Source organism: Physella acuta, unplaced genomic scaffold, assembly GCF_028476545.2.
Source record: "Physella acuta isolate Inbredline_101_S28 unplaced genomic scaffold, ASM2847654v3 ptg001452l, whole genome shotgun sequence".
Taxonomy (NCBI): Eukaryota; Metazoa; Mollusca; class Gastropoda; family Physidae; genus Physella; species Physella acuta.
Genome location: NW_026732967.1, coordinates 207656 through 233060, shown reverse-complemented (window position 1 = coordinate 233060; position 25405 = coordinate 207656). Strand labels below are relative to the sequence as shown.

Below are 25405 nucleotides of genomic sequence, written 5' to 3'. Positions count from 1 at the left end.
TTACACCAACTGGTGGTTTTAAACATCTTTACACCTGGTAGATGTGTCTCAGATCTTTACAACTAGAAGTACTAGTCCCATACCAACATTTTTACACCAGCTATTGGTACCACAAATCTTTACACCAACTAGAAGTACCCATCTTTACATCAGCTATTGGTACAAAACATCTTTACACCAACTAGATCCATTTCTTAAAATACTAGTTGAAATTATTAGCATGCAACAAAAAAAATTAAAATTTTTATTTTAATACATTTCATATCCATCAAAATTCAGCATATTTACACTAGCGTACATATTTATAATGGAGCATCACAATTGATCCACAAGAATGATTACAATAAAATCTACAATTGAGTAAGGAAGCTCAATTTTCAAAAGTATAAATTAACTTTGCCAGATTGAGGGGGGGGGGATTTTGAATTTGTCTGAAAAGTTAATACTGCTGGGTTGAACATGTAGAATAATTAGCTAGACAATGTTAGCACACTAACAGAGTAAACTCGTCCATTCTAATAACTTAAGACTATGATACAAGTATTCAACATGTGATGTGGGCTGATGGGTGTCCATTCTAATAACTTAGGACTATGATACAACTATTCAACATGTTTGTGGCGGACAGGGGCCAAGAATGATGGAATAATGTGAATGGGGGACTTGTGGTCTCTATATCTGTAGAATGTTGATATGGTTTCAATTTCCATAGAATGTTGACATGTCAATATTTGTAGAATCTTGACATGGTGTCAATGTTTGTAGAATCTTGACATGGTGCAGTATCTGTAGAATGTTGATATGGTTTCAATTTCCATAGAATGTTGACATGTCAATATTTGTAGAATCTTGACATGGTGTCTGGGTGATATCAATATCCGTAGAATATTAAAATGGTCTTTGGGTGGTGTCAATATCTGTAGAAGGAATGTGTTGACATCGTGGCTGGGTGGTGTCCTAATGTTGCCTGCTAAGTTACAAAATTGACATTCATTAACATGGGGTGGGCAAGTTCATCATTCAACTAGAGAGTCAACAAAACACAATTATATATATAATGTCTGATATAGAGAAAGAAAAAACTTACCTGAAAATATTGTGCATGTCACATATTTAGCTGATAATATTGACGATAATTGTGTATGTCATATATTTAGCTGACAAAGACTAAACTTACCTGAAAACATTGTGCATGTCATATATGTAGCTGATAATATTGTATATGTCATATATTTAGCTGACGAAGACAAAACTTACCTGATAATATTGTGTGTGTGGCTCAACATGTCTGGGAAGTGTGCTCAGTGGAATGTCCTCTAGAATCTGAAAATGTCAATTTTAATCATAATAAAATAACTCTTTAGCTCATAAAATAATAAAAAAGGTTCTATTTGTAGCTGCGTTTAAGAAAATAAATGTTTAAAATAAGAATAATTTTCTTAAAGTAAACAACGTAGAGAAAAGTGAATGTCCTACATAGCCGTCAAAATATGGGTTACTCTCAGATGCTATACTCATTCTCCGATTGTTTTCAGGTGAAATATCATTCTCATGGAAACTCGTCGTCGTGTCCATCCACACTCTTGGCAGCTTTAGGATGCTGATGTCAGGTGAAAAATGTAGCATCCTTGATCTGACATTGCTGGTGTGAAAAGTATTCATGGTATTACTTTAATTGGTTACTTCAATCGTAAGGTTTACAGAAGAGGTTTATTAACTTAGAGAATAGATGTAAAACATCATTTTGTTTTATTACTTTCTAGGGGATCAATGTTGGTACAACCATATCTTACTAGATCAAGTTCAATCAAATGGTTGCAGAAGCCCTGAGCCATGTTACTGCTTAGAAGGCCAAATTTGTTTATTAAAAAGTACATTCACTAGGCCGAATTAGTCCAATTAATTAGCTCCTCTACTAGACTTGACATGTCCACTAATTAGTAATTAGTACCTCTACTACTACTAGGCTTGACATGTCCATTAATTACTAATTAGCTCCTTTTCTAGGCCTAGCTTGTCTATTATAAAACTATTATTTAGCTCCTCTACTAGGCCTAACTACTAAACTAGTCCATTAATTAGCTCCTCTACTTATTAACTAGGCTTGACATGTCCACTATTAGCTCCTCTACTAGGTCTGACATAAGCTTCACTTACTTGTTTTTGTGTTTACTGCAGCAGTAACAACAACAACACAGCAGAGAGCCCACGAAGATCAAACTCCCAACACTGCTGCTACAGATCACCGGCACCTCTAGACAAATAGAAAGTAAAAATTTAAACTGCTAGCTCACACACTACACCTCTAGACAAATAGAAAGTAGAAATTTAAACTGCTAGCTTACACACTACAACACCTTTAGAAGGTAGAATGATTAAAAAACTTAAATGCTAGTCTTTACACTACACCATCTTTAGAGTAGATATAGTTTTAAACTGCTAGTCAATACACTACACCACCTCTAGAGAGAAAAAAATTAGAACTGTCTGATGTTAGTCTACAGACTACATGTGTCAGCAGTTTCACAGACAAAACTGCTTGTCTGCACACTTCATATTTTAGGAGCTTTACCATGTTACAATTTTTAGTCTATATGATTCTAACAGCAGCTTTAGAGTCCCAATTGTTGGTCAACACGTCAGACATTATGGCAGTTTTACACAGGCATTTTCACAAATCTAAAGGTCAAGTTTATGCAGTACGTATTTAAACAAATCAAAATTTAACAATTTACCTTTCCCATCTATTTGACACTGAGATCCAAAGTACCACTTCAAACAGCTGTGGTAAATAGTTGGATGTTGGATTAGTTAGAGCAGCAGAAACAAAAAATTGTTGAATGTTAATTTAGTTAAAGTGTTAATAATAGAAAATCTACATTTTTATTTCGCCTTTGCATACATAGGACACAGGACAAGCCCTTATGATTTGAAAACAAAGAGCACAAAAACAGACACAAGGTATGTTTTTAAAAAAAAGTCTCAGACAAACCTGCATTGTTTAGTACCAGCCAGTACATCGTCATCTATACACAAACCTCCGTTCTGACAAGAACATTTTTCTGGAAGAAAAAATTTTTTGTCTCCATGAATAATCAAACCACTAAATCTATGAAGTATGAAAACAGAAGTATGTATAGAAGGGGGGGGGGGGTCGTCCAAAGGGTAAGGAGGTGAGTTAATTAGGTGATGATGTGTGATGATCGTTTGCCTGTAAGGAGTAAAAGATAACGAGTAATGTGTATTTTGTGTGCATAGTGTTCTAACAGCTTTATACAAGAATATATGTAATAGGTTCAAAACAACTGCCCACCACACATCTGTGCAGCTTAGAGGGAACATGTGTGATGATGTGTGATGTGGTTCAAGAAATGTCACCCAGCATTTATTTTAAAAACCTGCTTCAAGGGTCATGTTTGTCTGTTGTGATAATGTGACAGAATAGGGGTGTAGAGTGTAGGGTATAACAAAATACATAAATAGTGCCATGTCACTTATGTATTAGATCTTGTGTTGTTGTTTATGCTACATATAGCTGTCTTGTGCTATGCTATTTTTCATATGACAGTTGCCTTGTGCTATCAGACAGCTGTCTTTAAGATGTCTATCATATCACAGCTGTCTTTAAGATGTCTATCATATCACAGCTGTCTTTAAGATGTCTATCATATCACAGCTGTCTGGTATACCATAGCTGTCTTGTGTTGTCTGTCCTACAGCATTTTTCTTTACCTGAAGTTCTCTATTAACAAAAACCTTCCACCTGTTACACCTTGATTACCTTTAGCTAAAGAACTGAGTGACGCTGAGCCTAGCGACGCCACTATCTAAAGAACTGGGTGATGCCCAGCCTAGCGACGCCACTACCTAAAGAACTGGGTGACGCCCAGCCTAGCGACGCCACTACCTAAAGAACTGGGTGATGCCGAGCCTAGCGACGCCACTACCTAAAGAACTGGGTGATGCTGAGCCTAGCGACGCCACTATCTAAAGCACTCACCTATACACATTTCTCCAGGTAGTCTGTACAAGTTTGGACTTGGGTCATCGTAACCTTTCTGACAGTGACATGACATGACATCATTGGTGTATTTACAAATGGCATGTGTGCCACAATAATTATGTTCACTGTTGATGCAAGGATTTACCTCTGTAACATAAGCATTGGTCAAGTGGTCAGTTTAAAGTCTAACACTAGCATTGGTCATTTCTAAGTTTAATTAAAAACTGGACACTATCCATGTTATAATCAAATGGTTATTTTAACTTTTAAATCATAACAATGGCAATACCGGCCAATTTCAATAATAACGTCAAATCATTTACCACGTAATTTGTAAAGATCAATTTACCTCATCAGCCCTCATCTTGACAAACCAATAAAATGATAACCAATTTACTTTACTGTTAGGTACAAAAATGTATAGTAGTTACTACTAGTAATACTAGTTAGTATATGTTGGATATATATCATGAGACCAGTGGCGGAACTAGAAAAATAGGGCCACCCCGCAAAAAATTCTTTTGGGCCCCATATGGCAGAGGCGTAGCGACCCGTCCCGTCGACCGGGGACAAACTTTCGATTTGCACCCCCCCCCCCTCAGACTTTCGATTTGCACCCCCCTCAGACTTTCGATTTGCACCCCCCCCCCCCTCAAACTTTCGATTTGCACCCCCCCCCTCAAACTTTCGATTTGCACCCCCCCCCCCCCCTTTGCTACACCTCTACCATATATCCATATATATATAAATTAAGGTCGGTCGGATGTGGGCCCCTAAACTGCCCCGGGCCCCCCCGCACTGCGGGGTCTGGCGGCACTGTAGTTCCGCCCCTGCATGAGACATCTTTACATTCATTTACAAACAATAATTTACAAATAAATAATTCTCTGTTCAAATACGATAAAGATTACATTCGAAAGCGTACGTACCAACCAAGGGAGAGAATAAGCTTGACAATTCAGTTTCATTGCCGGTGTTCTCCCTTACGGTGGGATCCAGCAGAAGTTCACCGTCTGACGTCACCAACAACTCTTGGCTCAGGACGTGTTGGATCTCACCAATACCGGAAGTCAGGGCTTTGTCCATCCCCAGCTCGAAGGAGAGCGTCATGCGCTGGTCTTGTTTTTCTATGGAGTCGATGTCAAGGCCCAGCACCCCTTGAATGTCCTGTTTCCTGAACGTCAGCTGGATCTGGTAGGGGATATTTTGACGTGGTGTAAAGAGCTGTGGGTATGGTGTAAAGGGTTGTCGGTGTAAAGTATTGTGGGCGTATTGTAAAGGGCTGTGGACGTGCTGTAAAGGGATGTGGGCAGTGTTTCTTCTAGACTAAAATTTACGGGGGGGGGGGGGACTCTATTAAAAGTATATGTTTTCTATACAAATTCCATTTCGTTCGAGGGGGGGGGGGGGCGATAGAGATGCCTGGAAGAAAATCTGGTTGTAAAGAGCTGTGGGCGTGTTTAAAGGTTTGTGGGCGTGTTGTAAATGATTGTGAGCAAGCTGCTGGCTATTACGAGTAAATCAGTGGTTTCTAAAAGTAAAACAGTGGTTTTCAAAAGTAAAACAGTGGTTTCCAAAAGTTAAACAGTGGTTTCCAAAAGTAAAAAACTTTTTTCCAAAAGTAAAACAGTGGTTTCCAAAAGTAAAACAGTGGTTTCCAAAAGTTAAACAGTGGTTTCCAAAAGTAAAACACTGGTTTCCAAAAATAAAACACTGGTTTCCAAAAGTAAAACAGTGGTTTCCAAAAGTAAAACACTGGTTTCCAAAAGTAAAACACTGGTTTCCAAAAGTAAAACAGTGGTTTCCAAAAATGGGAGACGTACCAACACAGGAAGTCGCGAGCTAGTGCTAGGCGGTGTTTTATTCTGGCATCTCTAAGGACTTAACCCCCCCCCCCCCCCCCCCCCCCCCCCCAATCCTGATAAAATGAAAACTTTGAATGTAAATGGAAAGTATATACTTGAAACATTGTTCGACTAATCGCCCATCCCCCATTGTACTGGATGTTTAAAGGCTTCAAGTCACCCCCCCCCCCCCCTCTTTCCTCCTGAGCAAAACGCCTGAGTTTAACAACTTTAACTGAAAATTACATTTTAAAATTATACATCAGACCGTATAAGTAAAATTTAGGCATTTTTGAAATAACTATTTGACTCTAGTTTAATGAGGCGTTAGCTTTATCAAATAAGTTAAAGACAAACGTAGGTTCGTCTTTAACGGTAGCCTATTTAGACACTGTTTATCTAGATGTACGGGTTTTTAAATTGAATAAACTCTTAAATTTAACAAAACATGTAAGTCGAATTAACGTTCTGGTTTTCTAAGACACGTGACCTTACCAGCGTCATGAGCTTATGTTTGATTGGCTGAAGCTGCTGTGGGGTGTAGCTCTGTTCGACCCCCGAGGCTCGAACTGTCAGGTGGCCGTGGTAAAAACTGGCAGCTGTGAATAGAATCTGGAGTTGTTAAATTACCAGTGGAAAATTTTGTTTTGTAGAGATATTTGTTGCAACAATGGTTGAATTGGGCTAAGTAAAACACATTAAAACACACAAAAACATTTGGCTGTGTGTGAAAATGGTCTTCGCGTCTCATACAGGTACAGAAGTGCCAGATAAACTTACAGGTAATGCCGGCAACTGTCTGTTAATGTATGTATGCATCACCCTCTCACCTTCCTTAATTCAGGGATCATGGGGGACCTCACTCTACAACGTTCCTTAATTTAGGGATCATGGGGGACCTCATTCTACAACGTTCCTTAATTCAGGGATCATGGGGCACCTCACTCTACAACGTTCCTTAATTCAGGGATCAGATAGATCTATACCCCACACATCACTTAGGATGGTTGGCTGGGAGAAGACCAGGAACTAATCCTCTGTCTATGGACCAGTTCAGTTTTTATATAGCTCCCGCTCTTGGTTATATCAGCTGTGATCTTGGTTATACCAGCTGTGATCTTGGTTATATCAGCTGTGATCTTGGTTAATCAGGTGTGATGATCTTGGTTATATCAGCTGTGATCTTGGTTATATCAGCTGTGATCTTGGTTATATCATGTGTGATCTTGGTTATATCAGCTGTGATCTTGGTTATATCAGCTGTGATCTTGGTTATATCAGGTGTGATGATCTTGGTTATACCAGCTGTGATCTTGGTTATATCAGCTGTGATCTTGGTTATATCAGGTGTTATCTTGGTTAATCAGGTGTGATGATCTTGGTTATACCAGCTGTGATCTTGGTTATATCAGCTGTGATCTTTGGTTATACCATGTGTGATCTTGGTTATATCAGGTGTGATCTTGGTTATATCAGCTGTGATCTTGGTTATATCAGGTGTGATGATCTTGGTTATACCAGCTGTGATCTTGGTTATATCAGCTGTGATCTTGGTTATATCAGGTGTTATCTTGGTTATACCATGTGTGATCTTGGTTATATCAGGTGTTATCTTGGTTATATCAGCTGTGATCTTGGTTATACCCGCTGTGATCTTGGTTATACCCGCTGTGATCTTGGTTATACCAGCTGTGATCTTGGTTATACCCGCTGTGATCTTGGTTATATCAGGTGTGATCTTGGTTATATCAGCTGTGATCTTGGTTATATCAGGTGTGATCTTGGTTATATCAGGTGTGATCTTGGTTATATCAGGTGTGATCTTGGTTATGCAAGGTGTGATGATCTTGGTTATACCAGCTGTGATCTTTGGTTATATCACGTGTTATCTTGGTTATACCAGCTGTGATCTTGGTTATACCAGCTGTGATGATCTTGGTTATACCATGTGTGATCTTGGTTATATCAGGTGTTATCTTGGTTATATCAGGTGTTATCTTGGTTATACCAGATGTGATCTTTGGTTATATCACGTGTTATCTTGGTTATACCAGCTGTGATCTTGGTTATACCAGCTGTGATGATCTTGGTTATACCATGTGTGATATTGGTTATATCAGGTGTGATGATCTTGGTTATACCCGCTGTGATCTTTGTTATAATAGCTGTGATCTTGGTTATATCAGGTGTGAAGATCTTGGTTATACCAGATGTGATCTTTGGTTATACCAGCTGTGATCTTGGTTATACCCGCTGTGATCTTGGTTATACCAGCTGTGATCTTGGTTATACCAGCTGTGATCTTGGTTATACCCACTGTGATCTTGATTATACCAGCTGTGATCTTGGTTATACCCGCTGTGATCTTGGTTATACCCGCTGTGATCTTGGTTATACCCGCTGTGATCTTGGTTATACCAGCTGTGATCTTGGTTATACCAGGTGTGATCTTGGTTATATCAGGTGTGATCTTGGTTATATCAGGTGTGATCTTTGTTATATCAGCTGTGATGGTCTTGGTTATGCCATGTGTGATCTTGGTTATATCAGGTGTGATCTTGGTTATATCAGGTGTGATCTTTGTTATATCAGCTGTGATGGTCTTGGTTATACCATGTGTGATCTTTGGTTATACCATGTGTGATCTTTGGTTATATCAGGGGTGATGATCTTGGTTATATCAGGTGTGATCTTGGTTATACAAGTTGTGATGATCTTAGTTATACCAGCTGTGATCTTTGATTATACCATGTGTGATCTGCACATGAAACTTTCATTCTTGTCCAACACACGAGTAAATCATGACCGACAAAATGTCATATTGACCTGACAGAGACTGTCAACAAGTTTTTTAAAAACTCGGAATGACAACTTTTACATGTCACCGTCCAAGTGTCACATTTAGAAAGGTGATGGGAGACAGAAGGTATGCTCGGATGTGACAATTTGAAAAAATATAATTGACACAGCTGTTTTTATTGGAGGATAAGTAACATAATATATTTTTGTCAAAGGGCTTTAAAACCGTAAACTCTAGACATTTTTGCCCCCCCCCCCCCCCCTTGCATGCAGTCTTGACTGGGGTCACTACCAGATGCCCGTAAGCGTTAACCCAAACAGTAACAGAGCTATCTACAATTTACGATGATGATGATGAAAAGCCATTTGCCATGAAAAGGATGGGTTGTAACAGGGGCGGACTGACTAAGAGGCCGAGAAATTTTTAAAGGGGCCCCCAGTTGGAATTTTCATAGTGCATTTGAAGAGCCCAGTGCTAAAAGTACTTAAGTCACATTTTTGTGAAAATCAAACCAAGCATTGGTCGTTATTCCTCTAGTTTAACTTTATCTTATAAACAAAAAGTGATACTGAAGAATTTATTTAATTTGCTCTTCCAAGCAAACAAATAATGTAAAAAGGTAATGTTTTATAGTAAATTTTAATCTTTGAACTCATTTTTCTCAAAATGTTGTTTTTGTGACTTAAGTACTTTTAGCACTAAGGTCTTCATTTTTTCTCCATCAAAACCTGAATTTTACGTCTCAATAGGAAGGCTATAAAATGGTAAAATTGTAGCACTGACAAAGGAGAAAAATCAGAAAAAAAAAATCAAAGATTTGTATCCCTATTTTAAAAGTATTTACCTACATACCCCCTCCCTCTATTCCCCTTAAAAAGTATTCATCTTTACATCAACCCCTAAAAAAGTATTCACCTTTATACCCCCTAATCCCCAAAAAAAATATTCAACTTTACACCCCCCACTAATTCTCCTAAAAAGTATTTACCTTTACACCCCCCAATCCACAAAAGTATTCATCTTCACACCCGCCCCCCAATCCCCTAAAAAAGTATTCACCTTTACACCCCCCAAATCCCCAAAACTATTCACCTTTACACCCCTCCCCTAATCCCCCTAAAACAGTATTCACCTTTACCTCCCCCTAAAAAGGTATTTACCTTTACAACCCCCCCCCCCCTAATTTCCCGAACAAAGTGTTTACCTTTACACCCCCCTAATCCCCCTAAAACAGTATTCACCTTTATACCCCCTAATCCCTAAAAAAAAAGTATTCACCTTTAAACCCCTCTTAATTCTCCGAAAACAGTATTCACCTTTATACCCCCTAATCCCTAAAAAAAAAGTATTCACCTTTACACCCCTCTTAATTCTCCGAAAAAGAATTCCCCATTACACCCCACCCCCAAACCCCTAAAAAGTATTCACCTTTACACCCAACCCCTAAAAAATATTCACCTTTACACACCTCCCCTAATCCCCCTAAAACAGTATTCACCTTTACAACCCCCCCCCCCCCCCTCCCCCTAATCCCCCGAAAAAGTGTTTACCTTTACACCCCCCTAATCCCACAATGCCGTGTTCTCTCAGATATCCGTTCAAGCATCGACAGACTCTCAGCTTGGCGTCACATCGCTCGTAGTGAATGACGTCACATCCCGAATGCGTCACAGCGTCACACGAGCTACTGTTGACCTGACCCAAGTCGTGTGTTGTACCGTTGTAGCCGTGTGTGCTATGGTGAGTGAAGTTGTGCGGAGACCCCGTCCCGTTGTTGCTGTACCTCGTGTGGTACAACCGGTTAACTCCCGTGGACTTTTCTCTGTCTGATAAAGAATCCAGGTTATCGCGCTTGTAAAAATCGATATCGTGAAGGACGCCATCCTTTGTAGCCTCGTTCTCGTCTAGGTATTTTACATCCGGGACATCGTCTCGCCGGATGTTGTCATCGTAGTAGTGGTGAGGGGGGATGGAGAGTGGACTCTCCGAGACGTGGAGGTCGATGGGTCTCATCTGACCAATGCTGTCCTCCCCCAGCGCGCGCATGGAACCGTCGATGTTGAGTCGCTCTAGGTTCTCGCTAATGGGGTGGAAGTCGTAGTAGTTCCCTCCCGCGTCGTAGAACGGTTCGCCTTCATTATCTGGGAGATGGGCAAAATAATAGTGAGTCAACTGCACCAATAGAATGAAACTATGGCTTTTGTCTTTAGTGATCCTGTTGATCTTACCCTCCGCACCAGGTTAATATGTGAACCAACCACCAATGGAGAAGGAAATGCTAGGAAGAAAGTGTGGGTGGATAGGGTACACCCTCAGAGTATGTAGGGTGAATAGGGCATACCCTCAGAAGATGTGGGGTGGATAGGGCATACCCTCAGAGGATGTGGGGTGGATAGGGTAGACCCTCAGAGTATGTAGGGTGGATAGGACATACCCTCAGAAGATGTGGGGTGGATAGGGCATACCCTCAGAGGATGTGGGGTGGATAGGGTAGACCCTCAGAGTATGTAGGGTGGATAGGGCATACCCTCAGAAGATGTGGGGTGGATAGGGCATACCCTCAGAGGATGTGGGGTGGATAGGGTAGACCCTCAGAGGATGTGGGGTGGATAGGGCACAAAGAGTATGTGGTGTGGATAGGGTATTTAAAATATTACTTTAAATTGTGTAACAGTGTCCTTTTCTTTTAAGAAATAAACTTTGATATGCCACTATTTATCTAAGACGACTCCTAAGCCTGTACTATCAGATTGTGTATGGGGGTGTGTTTATCATTTTCTACTATTTTTACTGTGAAATTGAGTGTCAGTTTGTCTTTTTGTTTAGTTTTATTCTCATGTCAATGGGGCGAAGACGAAAAACATTTATTTTTATTTTCAAATTTGATGTAGTCCCCTAAAATAGCAATATCAACAAATAATTCGATCCTGTACTACACACAAAAACACACAATCAAGTTTTTTAAATCACACGTTTTGAAACCACAGTTCGTGATTTCTGTATTTAATTCTCCTTTGAAAGTGTTCTGTGCCGATATTCTAACGAGAGGTTCAAATTGAGTTACTTAATATTTTTCCAATATAAACAATTAACTAATAAATTAGCTTTTGGTAATTCTAGTCAGCCGTTTGTGTCCCACTCCCTTGACCAACAGAATTAGTTGTAAAATGGTTTTTAAAAAATGCCGTTTGATCTTAACGTAGAATTTTATGTTGTTCAAAAAGTCATATTTTAAGGGCATTTTTTTTAAAAAAATAAGTTTCTATAGGCCTACCTATGAAAATACCAACATACATACACTTGTACAGTGTACATAACATTTGTTTAGGTGGAGACCATGAGTAACAAAATTTGGCACATTGTTATATATTTCTGAAATAGGAGTATCGGTTGTTGTAGCCAGTTTGTAAATAGTAAACAACAGTTTGGTCATTAGTCAAACAGGGGGGGGGGGGCGCTTGGTAAATGACGTCACACACCAGGGAATGGTGTTCGGGTGAAGTGCTATGTAAGGGAGGGATTGGGGAGGGGGTCAAAGAAGAGTGTAATAAATTAGTAGTAATAAATTGTAACCATATATCGTATGACTAAATGTAAACACAAGATCTACCGCTATAGTCCTGACACGGAAAAGATTAACACTAACCTGAGGCATTAGCCGGGTACTGTACAACAAATATTATGCAAATAAAATATCTCCTAATCCCCATGTTTGGCCTCTCCGTCAAGACCGCTGGCAACAACACATTCCTTACAACTGGCCAACGTCAGTACAGCATTGCCAGATTGGACAATACTTCTATCTATATTTCATCGTAGTACTCCTGCTACAGCGTTAAGTGGTTTTGATAAAACCCTTCATGAGAAATGTCGCTCAAGTTGAATTGGTGCTAAAGAACTGAAGGTCCAGGTTTGAACTCCAGTTGGCAGACGATACCGAACACAGTACCACGCACACGCCGCTAGAGTATTTAGCCAGGGGGACTTGGGAGAAAAAGTTAACACTCGGACACACAGTTGTTGAGGCTTTATGCTATGCTGTGGGAGAAACGTTTCTAAACATCGGTGACTGAGCCCTAATAGCCAAGTTCTCTCACACACACATTTGCTGTTTATGGCCTGTGCTTACGGTAATGGTTTGGAAAAGCGACAACACGTAGTCTTGCCATTGTTACAGTTCGCTATTAGGGTCTCGGGCACTTTTCCCATGGGGGTGGGTGCAATGGTTAAAAGGGCTTTGGGAAAAAAGAAAGAAAAAAAAACACCTTTTAATTAATAAGTCCTTTTTATTTATTTCAGTGTATCTACGTTGGGGTACTTAAGGGAATTATATTTGCATGCATCAGGGACTTTTTATATAGTTACAATTGCAACGGCGGCCAACTTAAAAAAAAACCCAATCTTTTGAGGCGGTCAAATAACTGTCAAAATAAATAAAACTGTGAAATAAATTGATCATATAACCATTGATCTTTCTAATAGAGTCAGCTGGCTAGTTTTTGTAACAGAAAACACCCCATAAATTTTTATTTTCTTTCAAATTTAAAAAATTTAGTATATTGAAATATCAGTAAATTTAGCAAAGATTTTGATTTTATTTCACCATACCAAATTTTTAAAATTCGAAAACAATATTTCTATAGTATTTTCTGTAACAAAAACTAGCCAACAATGTGTTCATTTAACTTTAAAATTAATATTTGAAGTTTTTGTGGCTTATCAATAAACCAACAACACAAAAGTGTTCCTTGTCTACACGCTGTGACAGCTTTTTTAAAGCTCTAATGTTCTATTTATTGACTTTAGTTTACTATAGAGTTAAATCAGACCGAACACTGTCTGGGAGTATCGTAAGCAGCAGGCATTAGTGTCTTTAGGTCAGAGGTGATCCCGCGCCGGAGATGTTTGCAGAAGTTGTCGTCGGTAGAAAAGCCACGAGATGTCGTGTTTAAACTTGCCTTGTAACGCCACCAGCACATAAACAGATGCACACATTACAGCCGAGAGGAAATCCAAAACGAATTTTTCAAGTAGATAAACGTCTTACAGCTAGACAGACAAGGACTTCATTTGGATTTCAGCCATCAACTTAAATCTTGTGTTCCGTTTATATTTTTTTTAAATTTACTTTTTACTTTTACTATGATCATAAATAACTTTTGCCTTTAAAGGAATACTTCATACTTTTGACTTAATGTCTTCAAAGTCTGCTTTACAAAATCTGTCTTATTTAATATGACTGCTTCACAACTTTTGTCTTAATAAGTATGATCAAACCTTTTGTCTTAATAAGTATGATCATAACTGGGGGTCGTCCATAAATGACGTCACACTGGTAGGGGGGAGGGGGGTCCGTAATTTTGTGTCGGTGTGTGATGAGGGGGAGGTGGGGGTTCCGATAGTGTGACGTCACTTTTTTGCATTATAAAAAAGTAATATTAGAAAACGAGTTTTAGCCGTTATTTCGCGCTTTAGAAAACTGCTTTAATAAATTACAATACGAATTCAACAAAATACTCTATGTTGACAGAGTTCAGACAAGATTTTGGACAAATATCGATGTTTTAAGATGTTTTTATCGATGTTGTAGGCTGAGGTGTGACGTCATTTTAGGGGGGGGGGGGGAGGGCGGTCTGGCTTTTTGTGACGACATGCGACGGAGGGGGGGGGGGGGGGTAAAAATCGTCAAAAAAGCGTGACGCCATTTATGGATGACCCCACTTTTGCCTTTAAAAGAATGCTTCACAACTTTTGTCTGAAAAAGTCTGCTTCACAACTTGAGTTGCTTAAAGTTCTCCTACAAAGATAAACCCTAGCTTATTTAACAACACATCAACATTCGTATATGAATTTCTACTTTAATATTTTAAATAAACCAAGTGGGCTATTCGGAAGTTACAAACTTAATTACTGTTCCTGCAAAACTATATATTTTAAAAGAACAAACACGAATTTTTATTTGCCAATTTTGTTTGTTTCTAACAAATGTTATTTTTTTTTTATTTGACCAAGGTTAATCATATTTTTATTACCACAATAAAGTAATAGATCTAACTTATTTTAAAAGGGATGTGTAAAACTGAATATGTATAAGGTTAATTTATCAAGAAATACCAGTTTAATAAAAACTTAAATTTAGACATGAGGAGTTATGGCCAGATTTTTCATACCTCCAGCATCAACAGACCAAAAGGTGAAACATATTTTAAAGTGAGAGGGCCTGAAGAAAGAAAACTGTAAAAAAAAAATGTGCCTGTGTTTGCCTGGCTGAGCCTGAGAACATCTCATGCATCTGGGACACGACCCCTCACTTGGCAGGCCCTGGTGTTGTGTTGGTTCGCTCTGGTCAGCTACAGAACTGGGTCACTTGTCCGAGAGGGGAAGTCCTGGATTGGAGGGGGGGGGGGGGGGGGGAGATATTTATATTTGCCTGTCAATTTTCAGAGTTTGCAACGTTTAATAATGCACAGCTATTGTTAGCCGTAGAACGAATAGTGTAGTATTTGGTATGAAACTAAACTTTTTTTTAAAAATACGCTCAAGATTTCGTTTTTTTTTTTTTTTTCAAATTTTGATTAATATTCGTCACGATAATCAAACGTACAAAACAGATTAGTCTATCAAGATTGTCACCTAAAGTCTGTTGGAAAGTAAAAAAAAAGAAACCACATAACTTTCTCAAAATTTGCATCGACCGGGAATCGAACCCGGGTCACCAGTGTGGCAGGCGAGTAATCTACCACTAGACCAACGATGCTTTCAGTGCATTTCTACCAGTCTACCTGCTCAGAGTAATGTTTGTGAGGTTAATAAAAAAAATACTCAAAATTACTCCTCAGAGTAATGTTTGTGAGATTTAATAAAAAAATCCTCAAAAGTTGCATCGACCGGGAATCGAACCCGGGTCACCCGCGTGGCAGGCGAGTATTCTACCACTAGACCACCGATGCTTAGAGTGCAGTTCGACCAGTCTATCTCCTCAGATTAATGTTTGTGTGATTTAAAAAAAAATACTCAAAAGTTGCATCGACCGGGAATCGAACCCGGGTCACACGCGTGGCAGGCGAGTATTCTACCACTAGACCACCGATGCTTACAGTGCACTTCGACCAGTCTACCTCAGATTAATGTTTGTGTGATTTAAAAAAATAATACTCAAAAGTTGCATCGACCGGGAATCGAACCCGGGTCACCCGCGTTGCAGGCAAGTATTCTACCACTAGACCACCGATGCTTACGGTGCCATTCTCCCAGTCTATCTCCTCAGAGTAATGTTTGTGTGATTTTTAAAAAATACTCAAAAGCTGCATCGACCGGGAATCGAACCCGGGTCACCCGCGTGGCAGGCGAGTATTCTACCACTAGACCACCGATGCTTACGGTGCAGTTTTACCAGTCTACCTCAGATTAATGTTTGTGTGATTTTTAAAAAATACTCAAAAGCTGCATCGACCGGGAATCGAACCCGGGTCACCCGCGTGGCAGGCGAGTATTCTACCACTAGACCACCGATGCTTACGGTGCAGTTTTACCAGTCTACCTCAGATTAATGTTTGTGTGATTTTTAAAAAATACTCAAAAGCTGCATCGACCGGGAATCGAACCCGGGTCACCCGCGTGGCAGGCGAGTATTCTACCACTAGACCACGATGCTTACAGTGCCATTCTCCCAGTCTATCTCCTCAGAGTAATGTTTGTGTGATTTTTAAAAAATACTCAAAAGTTGCATCGACCGGGAAGCGAACCCGGGTCACCCGCGTGGCAGGCGAGTATTCTACCACTAGACCACCGATGCTTACGGTGCCATTCTCCCAGTCTACCTCAAATTAATGTTTGTGTGATTTAAATATATTTATTACTTAATGATGACTTATTAGTTTATTAAATGATAAATAAATTAAATTTACTTATTAGGCCTAGATCTACTTAATTACTACTGACTATTCTATTTGTTAAATTAAAATTGTAGATCTAGATCAGTAGGCCTACATAATTAATATACTTTAAATTTATATAGGCCTAGTAGGCCCTATAGTGGCCTATAGGCCTACATAAAAGAATTATTTTTGTAGGCACATAGGCCTACTGAGTAGGCTATATTAATTAATTAGTTAATAATTAGTATTACCAGTTCAGTAGTAATTGTAGGGCCTAACACGCCTACACACAGTAACAGTAAAAACAGTAATAAAGTAATATTACTTTATTAAATTAAGGCGCATTAGGCCTAAACAAATTGAAATTTATTAAATACTAGCCGTCCCGGTCAGGCCCTGCTCTGGCTTCTGTGAAAAACCCTTCTGTTAAAGACCATTACGTGTATGATTAGTTATCATCATAAACCCGGCATTGCCCACCCAAACTACAACCAACCAAAACCAAAATAACAAAACGCAAATAAAAGCTAACACAATTACAAATACAAACGAAAACAAAAACTTACAACAAACCAACCACAACCACAAACACCAATACGAACACAAAGAAAAAAGCAAACGAAAACAAACCAAATCCAAACACAAAACCAACCACAAACACAAACACAAACCCAAAGAAAAAAAAACACAAACGAAAAAGCAAACGAAAACAAACCAAATCCAAACGCAAAACCAACCACAAACACAAACACAAACCCAAAGAAAAAAACACAAACGAAAAAGCAAACGAAAACAAACCAAATCCAAACGCAAAACCAACCACAAACCCAAAGAAAAAAACACTAAAGGAAAAACAAACCAAATCCAAACGCAAAACCAACCACAAACACAAATACAAACCCAAAGAAAATAAAACACAAACGAAAACAAAAAAATAAAGAACAAAAACGAACCAAATCAAAACGCAACCACTAACGCAAACCCAACCTAAACACAAAGAAAACACTAACGCGAACATAAACGCAAAGTGCTCACGGGGCTGAATCGCCTGCTTCAGTTTAATAAACGACTATAGTACCCCACCTTATTCATAGTCTTTTGCACTCACTTTAATGAACGTAGGCGCGAAACCGAACACGGGAGGCCCGGGACCCCAAATAGCACCCTGTCTGGGCGCCAGAGGACGCACCATGACGTCACCGCCTAAATGAACTTAGTAAACGACTATAGTACATAACTTATTCATAGTCTTTTGAACTCACGCTAACGTAGATACCCTAGCGTACACCGGAAGGCCCGGGGCGCCAAATAGCACCCTGTCGAGGTGCCGGAGGACGCCCGGATTTGATTCACTTAAAGAATATAGTAATCTTTCATATCCATAATCTATCGCACTGTTCAAAACAAAATTATGCAGCAAAGCGCTCACATGATAGCCCAGGGTGCCAAATCGAACCGTGCTGGGGCGCCGGCGGACGCGCCTGTTTCAATTTAGTGAACAAAAATGATAATACTCCAAGCTTATCCGTAAATGGAAAGAAATAAACATATAGGATTTGTAGGACCTGGCTATATTAAATGTTATTGATTTTTTTTAAAAATAATTATTCAACAGTATGTTCAGTGTATAGAATAAATAAAAGGCAGTGTTAAAAATACCTAACGACATTGCACTTAATCAATCCCCGCTAATTATGTAATTATTTTTTTCCCAACACCAAAACAAAGTAATAAAAAGTTAATTATTTTACACTAATGAGACTAATGCAGGGGTCGGCAACCTGCGGCTCGCGAGCCGCATGCGGCTCTTTTGATATGAAGATGCGGCTCTCCAGCTCCTTGAACAAATACTAATAATCTTAATAAAAAAATAAAATATTTGAAATAAAAAAAATGTTAGTGGCTCTTTAAAACCAGGGAAATTTTGAAAATTGTAACTTTTGGCTCTTCCGCTTCAAAAGGTTGCCGACCCCTGGACTAATGTAATGGTTTTATAAAGGGAAGTAATTTGTGTTTTCCTAATTTATCAAAGGGAAGTAAGTGCTATAGGACTAAATAAAGACAAAAATTAGAATTTTTGTAAAAGATGATATTTTTTTAAAACTTGCGTTTAATGAACATTCCGACAATTAATACTATAATTTGAAAAATGAAAATTATTTTCCAACACTTTCAGTATTAATTTTTTAACTCATAAATTTAGACAATCGATCTAACACTTAAATCCGTAGAACTGTCAACGACAAACTCTTTTGCCCGCCACACGTTACAGAACTGAGCTTTATATATTAGATTAAGCAAACATTTTACCTAATAAAAAGTAAGCTGGGTGATTAAGCCTTTAGACTTTAGTTTTGGCCTAAATATTTAGTGCTAGTTTAGTAACTATTTACTCTTATATTCTCCCTAGCAACAACCAAACAAACAAGACAGTCGGCTGAATAGAAAAACTTGAAACTGAAATAGTCACGTCGTGTAGTCCTAAGCTCCGCCGGTCTTTACTCTTTGATTGAGTCTTTACGAGTCTTTAGGCTAGTCATTCCACTTTGTGACTTTCAACTAGATTTTCGATAATCACATGATTTAACTGTATTAAATGGCATATGTGAGGACTGATATAGAGTATACAAATAAAAAGAACAATACATTTTTAAGTGCATTAAAAAATAAGTAATAAACCCACAATCATTAGGTAACTAACATTAGATAATTTTTTAACAGGCACTATGAGACACTTCTTGTATTTTAAAAAAATATTTGAATCGTTGAATGTATGTTTAGCCGTGTGTCAACTTTTACATTTACAATGGAGATTTTAGTTTTATGAAAGAAATATTGCCAGGTACTAAAAGCATCTTTGAGCCCAAAAAGACTATAAAAGACTTGACTATAAAACTAAATTTTTTATTGAAAAGTTAATAATCAGAATATTTTCCATGCAATTATATTTATTTTGATTACACGTACTAAAATTTTATTGTATTAGGACATTATTTCTAAAATAATATTACTGCAATTAAGTCTTTTGCTAACATCCGAACAAACATGTTCTCAAACCAATTGCCATATTCCATCTTCGTGTAACTTCCTGTTTACACTGCAGAGTGAAAAATGACAACTGTTTATTTTCCCCGTAAAATCTAACATCATGCAGCTGCAACCTTAGTCTTTCAACATTTTATTATTTAGCCATTTTTAAACTAGACAAAATGGCGCGACATCGGATTGTTAGGACAATGAATTATGAGGACGGTAAGCCAAAAATTAAAAATCATTGGGATCTTGGAAATTAATCCGAGGACTGTCAGTCACTGGTCAGTGGTCAGTGTCACTGCCTGGGTTACAAACTGGGGTAATCTATCGTTTTAGCCTTAGGTACATACAATAGCCCGCGACTAGTAATGGGAAAAACAAGTGACTCCTTAAATTTTAATAATTTCACATTTTGAGGAGGATTTATGTTTTGAAAAATGTTTCCTTGTTTCATTTATTAGAGACTAGAGAGGCTCACTAAATCTTAATTTTAATTATTTATTTTTTTAACCAATACCAATAAAAGCTAGAGATATTTTTCTAACTAACTAGGCACTACATTTGATGATTTTAGCTCATTATGAACTAAAATACATGATTTTAATTATTGGTGCCATACAGCTTAGCTGTGAAAGATTTTTCCATGACAACCAGCCTGAGATAGGGACTTTGAGAAAATTTTCAAAATGATTTACCTAGGTTAAAAAGCATATCATCTTAAAGAGCTATATCAGATTAAGACAATATACTTTACTTTTACAAAATTGGACATTCCGTTTTAAAGTTATGATTTTTTTACTGAATTAAAAGTTACTATAGGATTTGGTGGTAAATTTTGCGGGCAAATTTTGTGTGTTCTTCATATAAACCAATGCCAAATCTCTATTACATGGAAATTTGTATTCAAATTTTCAGAGTTTCAAGATAAATATGTTATGAGGCAATTAAACTTAACATATTTGTAAAAATATGAAAGGGATGACAAAATGTGTGCCTTGAGGTCATGCAACCCCCCTAATTTTGTAAAGTGACTTTTTTCAAGTTTATCATTATTCTAAATCTAACAGGTTATCAATATCAATATTATGCCACAATCTGAATGTGTTAAGAGTCACTTAAGGGACCTTTAAGGGACCTCATAACCTGGAGCTTTGTAATGTAATTTTAGACTCATTTCTCTCCAACCGGTAAAGGTTCGGATATCGCCAAACATAAATCTAGACAAAAATAGACAGCAAAATTAGTTAAAAAAGAATTACTCCATTCATGGTATTAATAAAAACATATTTTAATATACATTACATAGTAATTTATGACCACAACACTAACAAAATAACAAATCGCCTTGAACAACATCAGTTAATAAGTAATGTACTGTCAATAGAGGCGCTAACATTGTCATCCTACTCCTCTTTTATTTGCAATCCAATAGGCTACTCCAAGTGTATCTACACTTTACTACTGACTTTTTTCTTTAACTTAAAAAAATTATACTTCTAAAACAGATCTCCCCCCTTTAACATTCCACTTATGTTTAATCCTCGCCCCCTCCATTCTACAAAAAAGTAGATAAAATTTCCTGTCTCTAGCATCCTATCATGAAGTTATTCTGGCATGAAGATGACTTACAACAAGTTGTAGCATTATAATTTAGTTGTTCTCTTAATTGCAAAACCTATGCTGCTGTCTTCTGTGCATTTTTCTTGTTACTGACAAAAATGTAGAGCCAAAGCCATCAGAATTCTGTCCTTCTGTGAACTAACAAGAAGCTCCAAGTCCTGAAGAGATTTGGAAGGCCACTCCATTTGAATTACTGAAATAAGAAGCAGTAAAAGCTATGAATGCATTCTTTTTTTTATGATATGATACTATATGATACTAGAAAGTAATGTTAACTTGTACACTCAAGTTTCTATATTGTTCCAAGAAAACGAAATGCTAGTTCAATTTTGGTCCAACACTAAATATTTTGAAAAAAAAAAAAATATTGTCTTTTTAATAAAATATAATGATTGAACACTGTTAAAATATAAATATCAGTTGCAGATGCCTTGAATTAGTTGAGATTTCAATAGATACATAATAGGTATCATTGTTCTTAACCAAATCGGCCATTATCGATAATAGGTAACTATCGCCATTTGCCGATCGTCGGCTTAAATTTTAAGACCATGTTCACTTCGCGAGGCATTATCTAATTCATGCGAGGGTTAAATTTACAAAATAAAGACTTTATAAGAAACTTAACACAAAAATCTAGGTGTATCTTTTAAAAAAAATGACTATCTTGTTTAGATATTAAATAAATTAAATATTTATACATACCTGTCCAAGAAGTGTGAATTACTCTAAGATACGTCGATGGTGAAGAGAAAAAGTTTTAATCAATAGAAAGGTGGATTATTCCTAGGTCGATATTCATGACGATTTGAGTGAAGTGAATGATTTTTAAATGAGAATCTGGCTTTATACAGTGAGCTATGTTTTGCCTGACGGAAACCAGAATCAAGTTTGATACGGCGGCGGTAGCGCAGTTTCCGGCCCGAGATTTGACGGATATCGTAGTCCCTACCTGAGATCTGATTCCTAAAGTTGACCTGAAAACTACCTAGGAGGTTCGTAAGGATCATGTGTGGGGAGGGGGAAGTGGAGGTATGCTGCAATAAAACGAAATCGAAAGGATACTCGTAACTTGGTTATGTAATCTATTTACTATATTTTTAGCAAACGTCAAATGAATGAACCAAAAATAATCACGTATAAATGTTTAAAAATATATAGATCTAAACTTTTTAAAGGTATTCATTTTCACGTTTTATTCAGTCTTGATTAATTAGTGTAAATAGGAATGTTTAATTAGGACAATTATGCATAATAATAAATAGATTGAGTTAACGCAGTTAACGGCGGAATCTAACCCTCCTCCCTTATCCAGCATGGAAGCTTTGTCTAGGCTGAGTTTTAAATATTAAAAAAAAGTATATAGGCACAATAAAATATGTTTTTATTTTTAAAACTGTCGTTGCATTAAATTTCATCACATGTGAGCGAGAAATGCATTCCAAACATCGCCACTCATAGGCTGTGCGTAGTGACGGCTCGCTCGCGTTGTTTTGTCAACGAGAGGAACATCGCCCGTCCGAAGCTAGATCCAGGTGGAGTTTTAATACTTAAATTTGTATCTAGAGCTGGTGTGTAGATCTAGATAGATCTATTTAAAGATTGTTAGGCTACGCCTATCACATTAACGTTGATCAGTTGTGAGTGAAAAATTATGCAAATTCGTCACGAGCCCGCTTGCGTTCTTTCGTCACGCGAGCGTGTGCGCAAGTCCCTGTACTGTGTCAACTAGATCTAGATCTAAGAATGCAAACTTTTGTTTATGCAGGCTGTCCTCTAATATGATTATTATAATTTACGAGAAAAATGGCCCGTTGAGGAAGGGTACAACGGGCGCTAGGCTGATAGTGCTGTCTCTTTTCTCTAAACTAAAACCAACCCACCCCCCCCACACACCACCCCCACCCCACCCCCCACACACCACCCCCACCCCTCACCCCCACACACCACCCCCTCCACACACCGCCCCCCCCCACCCCCCCCCCCCCAAAAAAACATGTCTACCGTCCCATTCAACGAAATATAATTATATGCTTTTTCCAGTGTCCGCCCCCTCCCAGAAAATTCTACCCCCGCCCCCGAAAATTTCAAGTACCCCCACCCCTCTCCGGGGAGGAAAAAGTCTGAAAGAAACACTGAAACCAACCCACCCCCCACACACCATCCCCACCCCCCACCACCCCCCCCTCACCCCCACACACCACCTCCTCCACACACCGCACCCCCCCCCCCCACCCCCCCCCCCCCCCCAAAAAAAAACATGTCTACCGTCCCATTCAACAAAATATAATTATATACTTTTTCCAGTGTCCGCCCCCTCCCAGAAAATCCAACCCCGCCCCCGAAAATTTCAAGTACCCCCCACCCCTCTCCGGGGAGGAAAAAGTCTGAAAGAAACACTGAAACCAACCCACCCCCCACACACCACCCCCCCCCCACACCCCCCCCCCCCCCACACACACACACACACCCCCTCCCTCCCCCCCCCCCCCCCCCAAAAAAAACATGTCTACCGTCCCATTGCAAGAAAACCACTTTTTAGATTAGACACATTAATTAGGCGGTAATTTTATTATAGAGTATCGATGAGGAAATTTCTTTTGAGTTGGGGAGGGGGGGGGGCTCAGACGTTCTTACGCGGGGGGTGGGGCTTCGCCCCTACCCGAAGAATTGTATGCAAGAAACTCTTCACGCAAACCATTTAGATTAGACAAAATTTCCTTTGTATTCAATGTTTACGCGATAATCAATGACGTCATATAACTGTGTGCACTCTCTGGGTTTGAGATTATTTTCTACTCTGTGCGCTAAATGTGTCGACGTCATACTTCGTTTTTCGAATTACTATGCATGTTTTTAAATTGCTTGTCTTTTCTCTAGAGCGTTCTTGTCAGACAGATAGATAGATAGATAGATAGATAGACAGACAGACAGACAGCGAAACTATTAGTATTAATTAGCCTAGTCCTTCTGGATCTAAATCATAATAATCAATTATATAAAAATGAAAGCAAATGAAAATAATATTAACTATAATTTGATCTAGTAGTAATTAGTAATAATAAAATCAAGTAAATAATTTAGCACCTAGACTTTTTCGAGATCGCGTTTCACCACGAGATCACAGGGTTACGGGCTTTTACAGAAATACCAACTAATTCCTATCTTCCAGTGTTCAGATCGAAATACTTAATTAATTTGTCCAGCAATGTAAAAATTGTAACGTTTACCTATCTATCAGCCAAATAGAAGGAGAACGTCCCCGGATTCTTTTTTTGGGGTCATATGCAAATGCCTAACGGCCTAAGTGGATGAACTTTAACACAAACGACACACTAGGGCTCGAAAACAATGTCTAGGGAAGCTAGTGATACTATTGTAATTAACACTCATCCAATCTACATATAACCTTTAATCAGCGAACTCAGTAGTGGTAGAACACAAGGTTGAACTATATAATATATTTAATGTGTAAAATCTCAAAAACCCAACTTACAAAATGCAGGAAAAACACTATCACAGATTTCTACACTGTCTAATAATATTCAGCCACAGGCCACACAACACTACTGTAGCTTCAGGAATTACTTAGCGACAAGTAATATTAAACTAGAAGACTAAATCAACTTAAGAAAGCAAGGCACACACAGGTCTTAAGTACTCTCACGTTCAAATGGTCAGACTCTATAGCCGGACAATATGGAAGGCAGCCTGATCAAGGTAAAACTGCCTCGTAGACTACCAGGTCAAGAAAAACTGCCACGTGTTGTGAGTGTGCAGTGCAATTAAAGACTTCTGTGACAGGGGAGATTATCCTCAACTCATGTAGCCATTGGTTGGGATAATCATCTGATCAGAATCATTCAATCAGATTTGAATGGAAAATTTCTATGTCTCAAACACCTTAATTAGTCAGTGGAAAAACCCCAGGTATTACACAATCATTCCATATAAGGAATTATACAATGTCAAAATAAAAATGACTCGACCTAAGTAGGTCACATCCCCTCCCTTTTTGGAAGTGACAGATAGGTTCCATAAAAACATACATAAGGGACCAATCTGGCAATGAAATAACAAAAATGTTTTACAAATGTAGGCAATCAAAATCATAATACCGGATGAAAATATCCCTGAACATAAAAGGGAAGTAACTCCAACTTTTACAATTGGTGAAAGGGGAGTAACCTTTCAAAAAGTAATTATACATCAAAATCCCTCAAAAAAG

General features: G+C 38.3%; 2 protein-coding genes and 6 non-coding genes across 8 annotated transcripts in view; 1 reads left to right on the top strand and 7 right to left on the bottom strand.

Moving 5' to 3' along the window:
- Nucleotides 1–283: 283 nt before the first annotated feature.
- Nucleotides 284–12357, bottom strand: LOC131927975 (uncharacterized). Its single transcript, XM_059283853.1, has 11 exons — nt 12294–12357; nt 10198–10788; nt 6343–6446; nt 4933–5194; nt 4001–4150; nt 2993–3062; nt 2736–2782; nt 2158–2254; nt 1477–1642; nt 1258–1323; nt 284–967 (listed from the first exon to the last, which is right to left on the bottom strand). The coding sequence occupies exons 1-11, from the start codon at nt 12355–12357 to the stop codon at nt 911–913; spliced, it is 1674 nt and encodes a 557-aa protein (XP_059139836.1). The 3' UTR covers nt 284–910.
- Nucleotides 12358–15526: 3169 nt separating this feature from the next.
- Trnag-gcc (transfer RNA glycine (anticodon GCC)) lies at nt 15527–15597 on the bottom strand. Its single transcript has one exon. It is a non-coding gene; the product is annotated as a tRNA-Gly (tRNA).
- A 72-nt stretch (nt 15598–15669) lies between these two features.
- Trnag-gcc (transfer RNA glycine (anticodon GCC)) lies at nt 15670–15740 on the bottom strand. Its single transcript has one exon. It is a non-coding gene; the product is annotated as a tRNA-Gly (tRNA).
- A 70-nt stretch (nt 15741–15810) lies between these two features.
- On the bottom strand, nt 15811–15881 carry Trnac-gca (transfer RNA cysteine (anticodon GCA)). Its single transcript has one exon. It is a non-coding gene; the product is annotated as a tRNA-Cys (tRNA).
- Nucleotides 15882–15952: 71 nt separating this feature from the next.
- Nucleotides 15953–16023, bottom strand: Trnag-gcc (transfer RNA glycine (anticodon GCC)). The gene has a single exon. It is a non-coding gene; the product is annotated as a tRNA-Gly (tRNA).
- A 68-nt stretch (nt 16024–16091) lies between these two features.
- Trnag-gcc (transfer RNA glycine (anticodon GCC)) lies at nt 16092–16162 on the bottom strand. The gene has a single exon. It is a non-coding gene; the product is annotated as a tRNA-Gly (tRNA).
- A 209-nt stretch (nt 16163–16371) lies between these two features.
- Trnag-gcc (transfer RNA glycine (anticodon GCC)) lies at nt 16372–16442 on the bottom strand. Its single transcript has one exon. It is a non-coding gene; the product is annotated as a tRNA-Gly (tRNA).
- A 3162-nt stretch (nt 16443–19604) lies between these two features.
- The window catches only part of LOC131927981 (HBS1-like protein), a 39009-nt gene continuing 33208 nt past the window's right edge, over nt 19605–25405 (top strand). The window contains 1 exon segment of the mRNA XM_059283860.1: nt 19605–19776. Within this exon segment, the coding sequence (XP_059139843.1) occupies nt 19734–19776 (43 nt within the window). The 5' untranslated portion in view covers nt 19605–19733.

Excerpts from the sequence above, each read along its gene's own strand:
- LOC131927975 (XM_059283853.1), bottom strand. The coding sequence starts at position 12,357 with ATGGGGATTAGGAGATATTTTATTTGCATAATATTTGTTGTACAGTAC. Across the intron at positions 10,789-12,293 it reads GTACCCGGCTAATGCCTCAG|ATAATGAAGGCGAACCGTTC; the intron begins GTTAGTGTTAAT and ends CCCATCTCCCAG. Across the intron at positions 6,447-10,197 it reads GGGATTAGGGGGGTGTAAAG|CTGCCAGTTTTTACCACGGC; the intron begins GTAAACACTTTT and ends TTCTATTCACAG.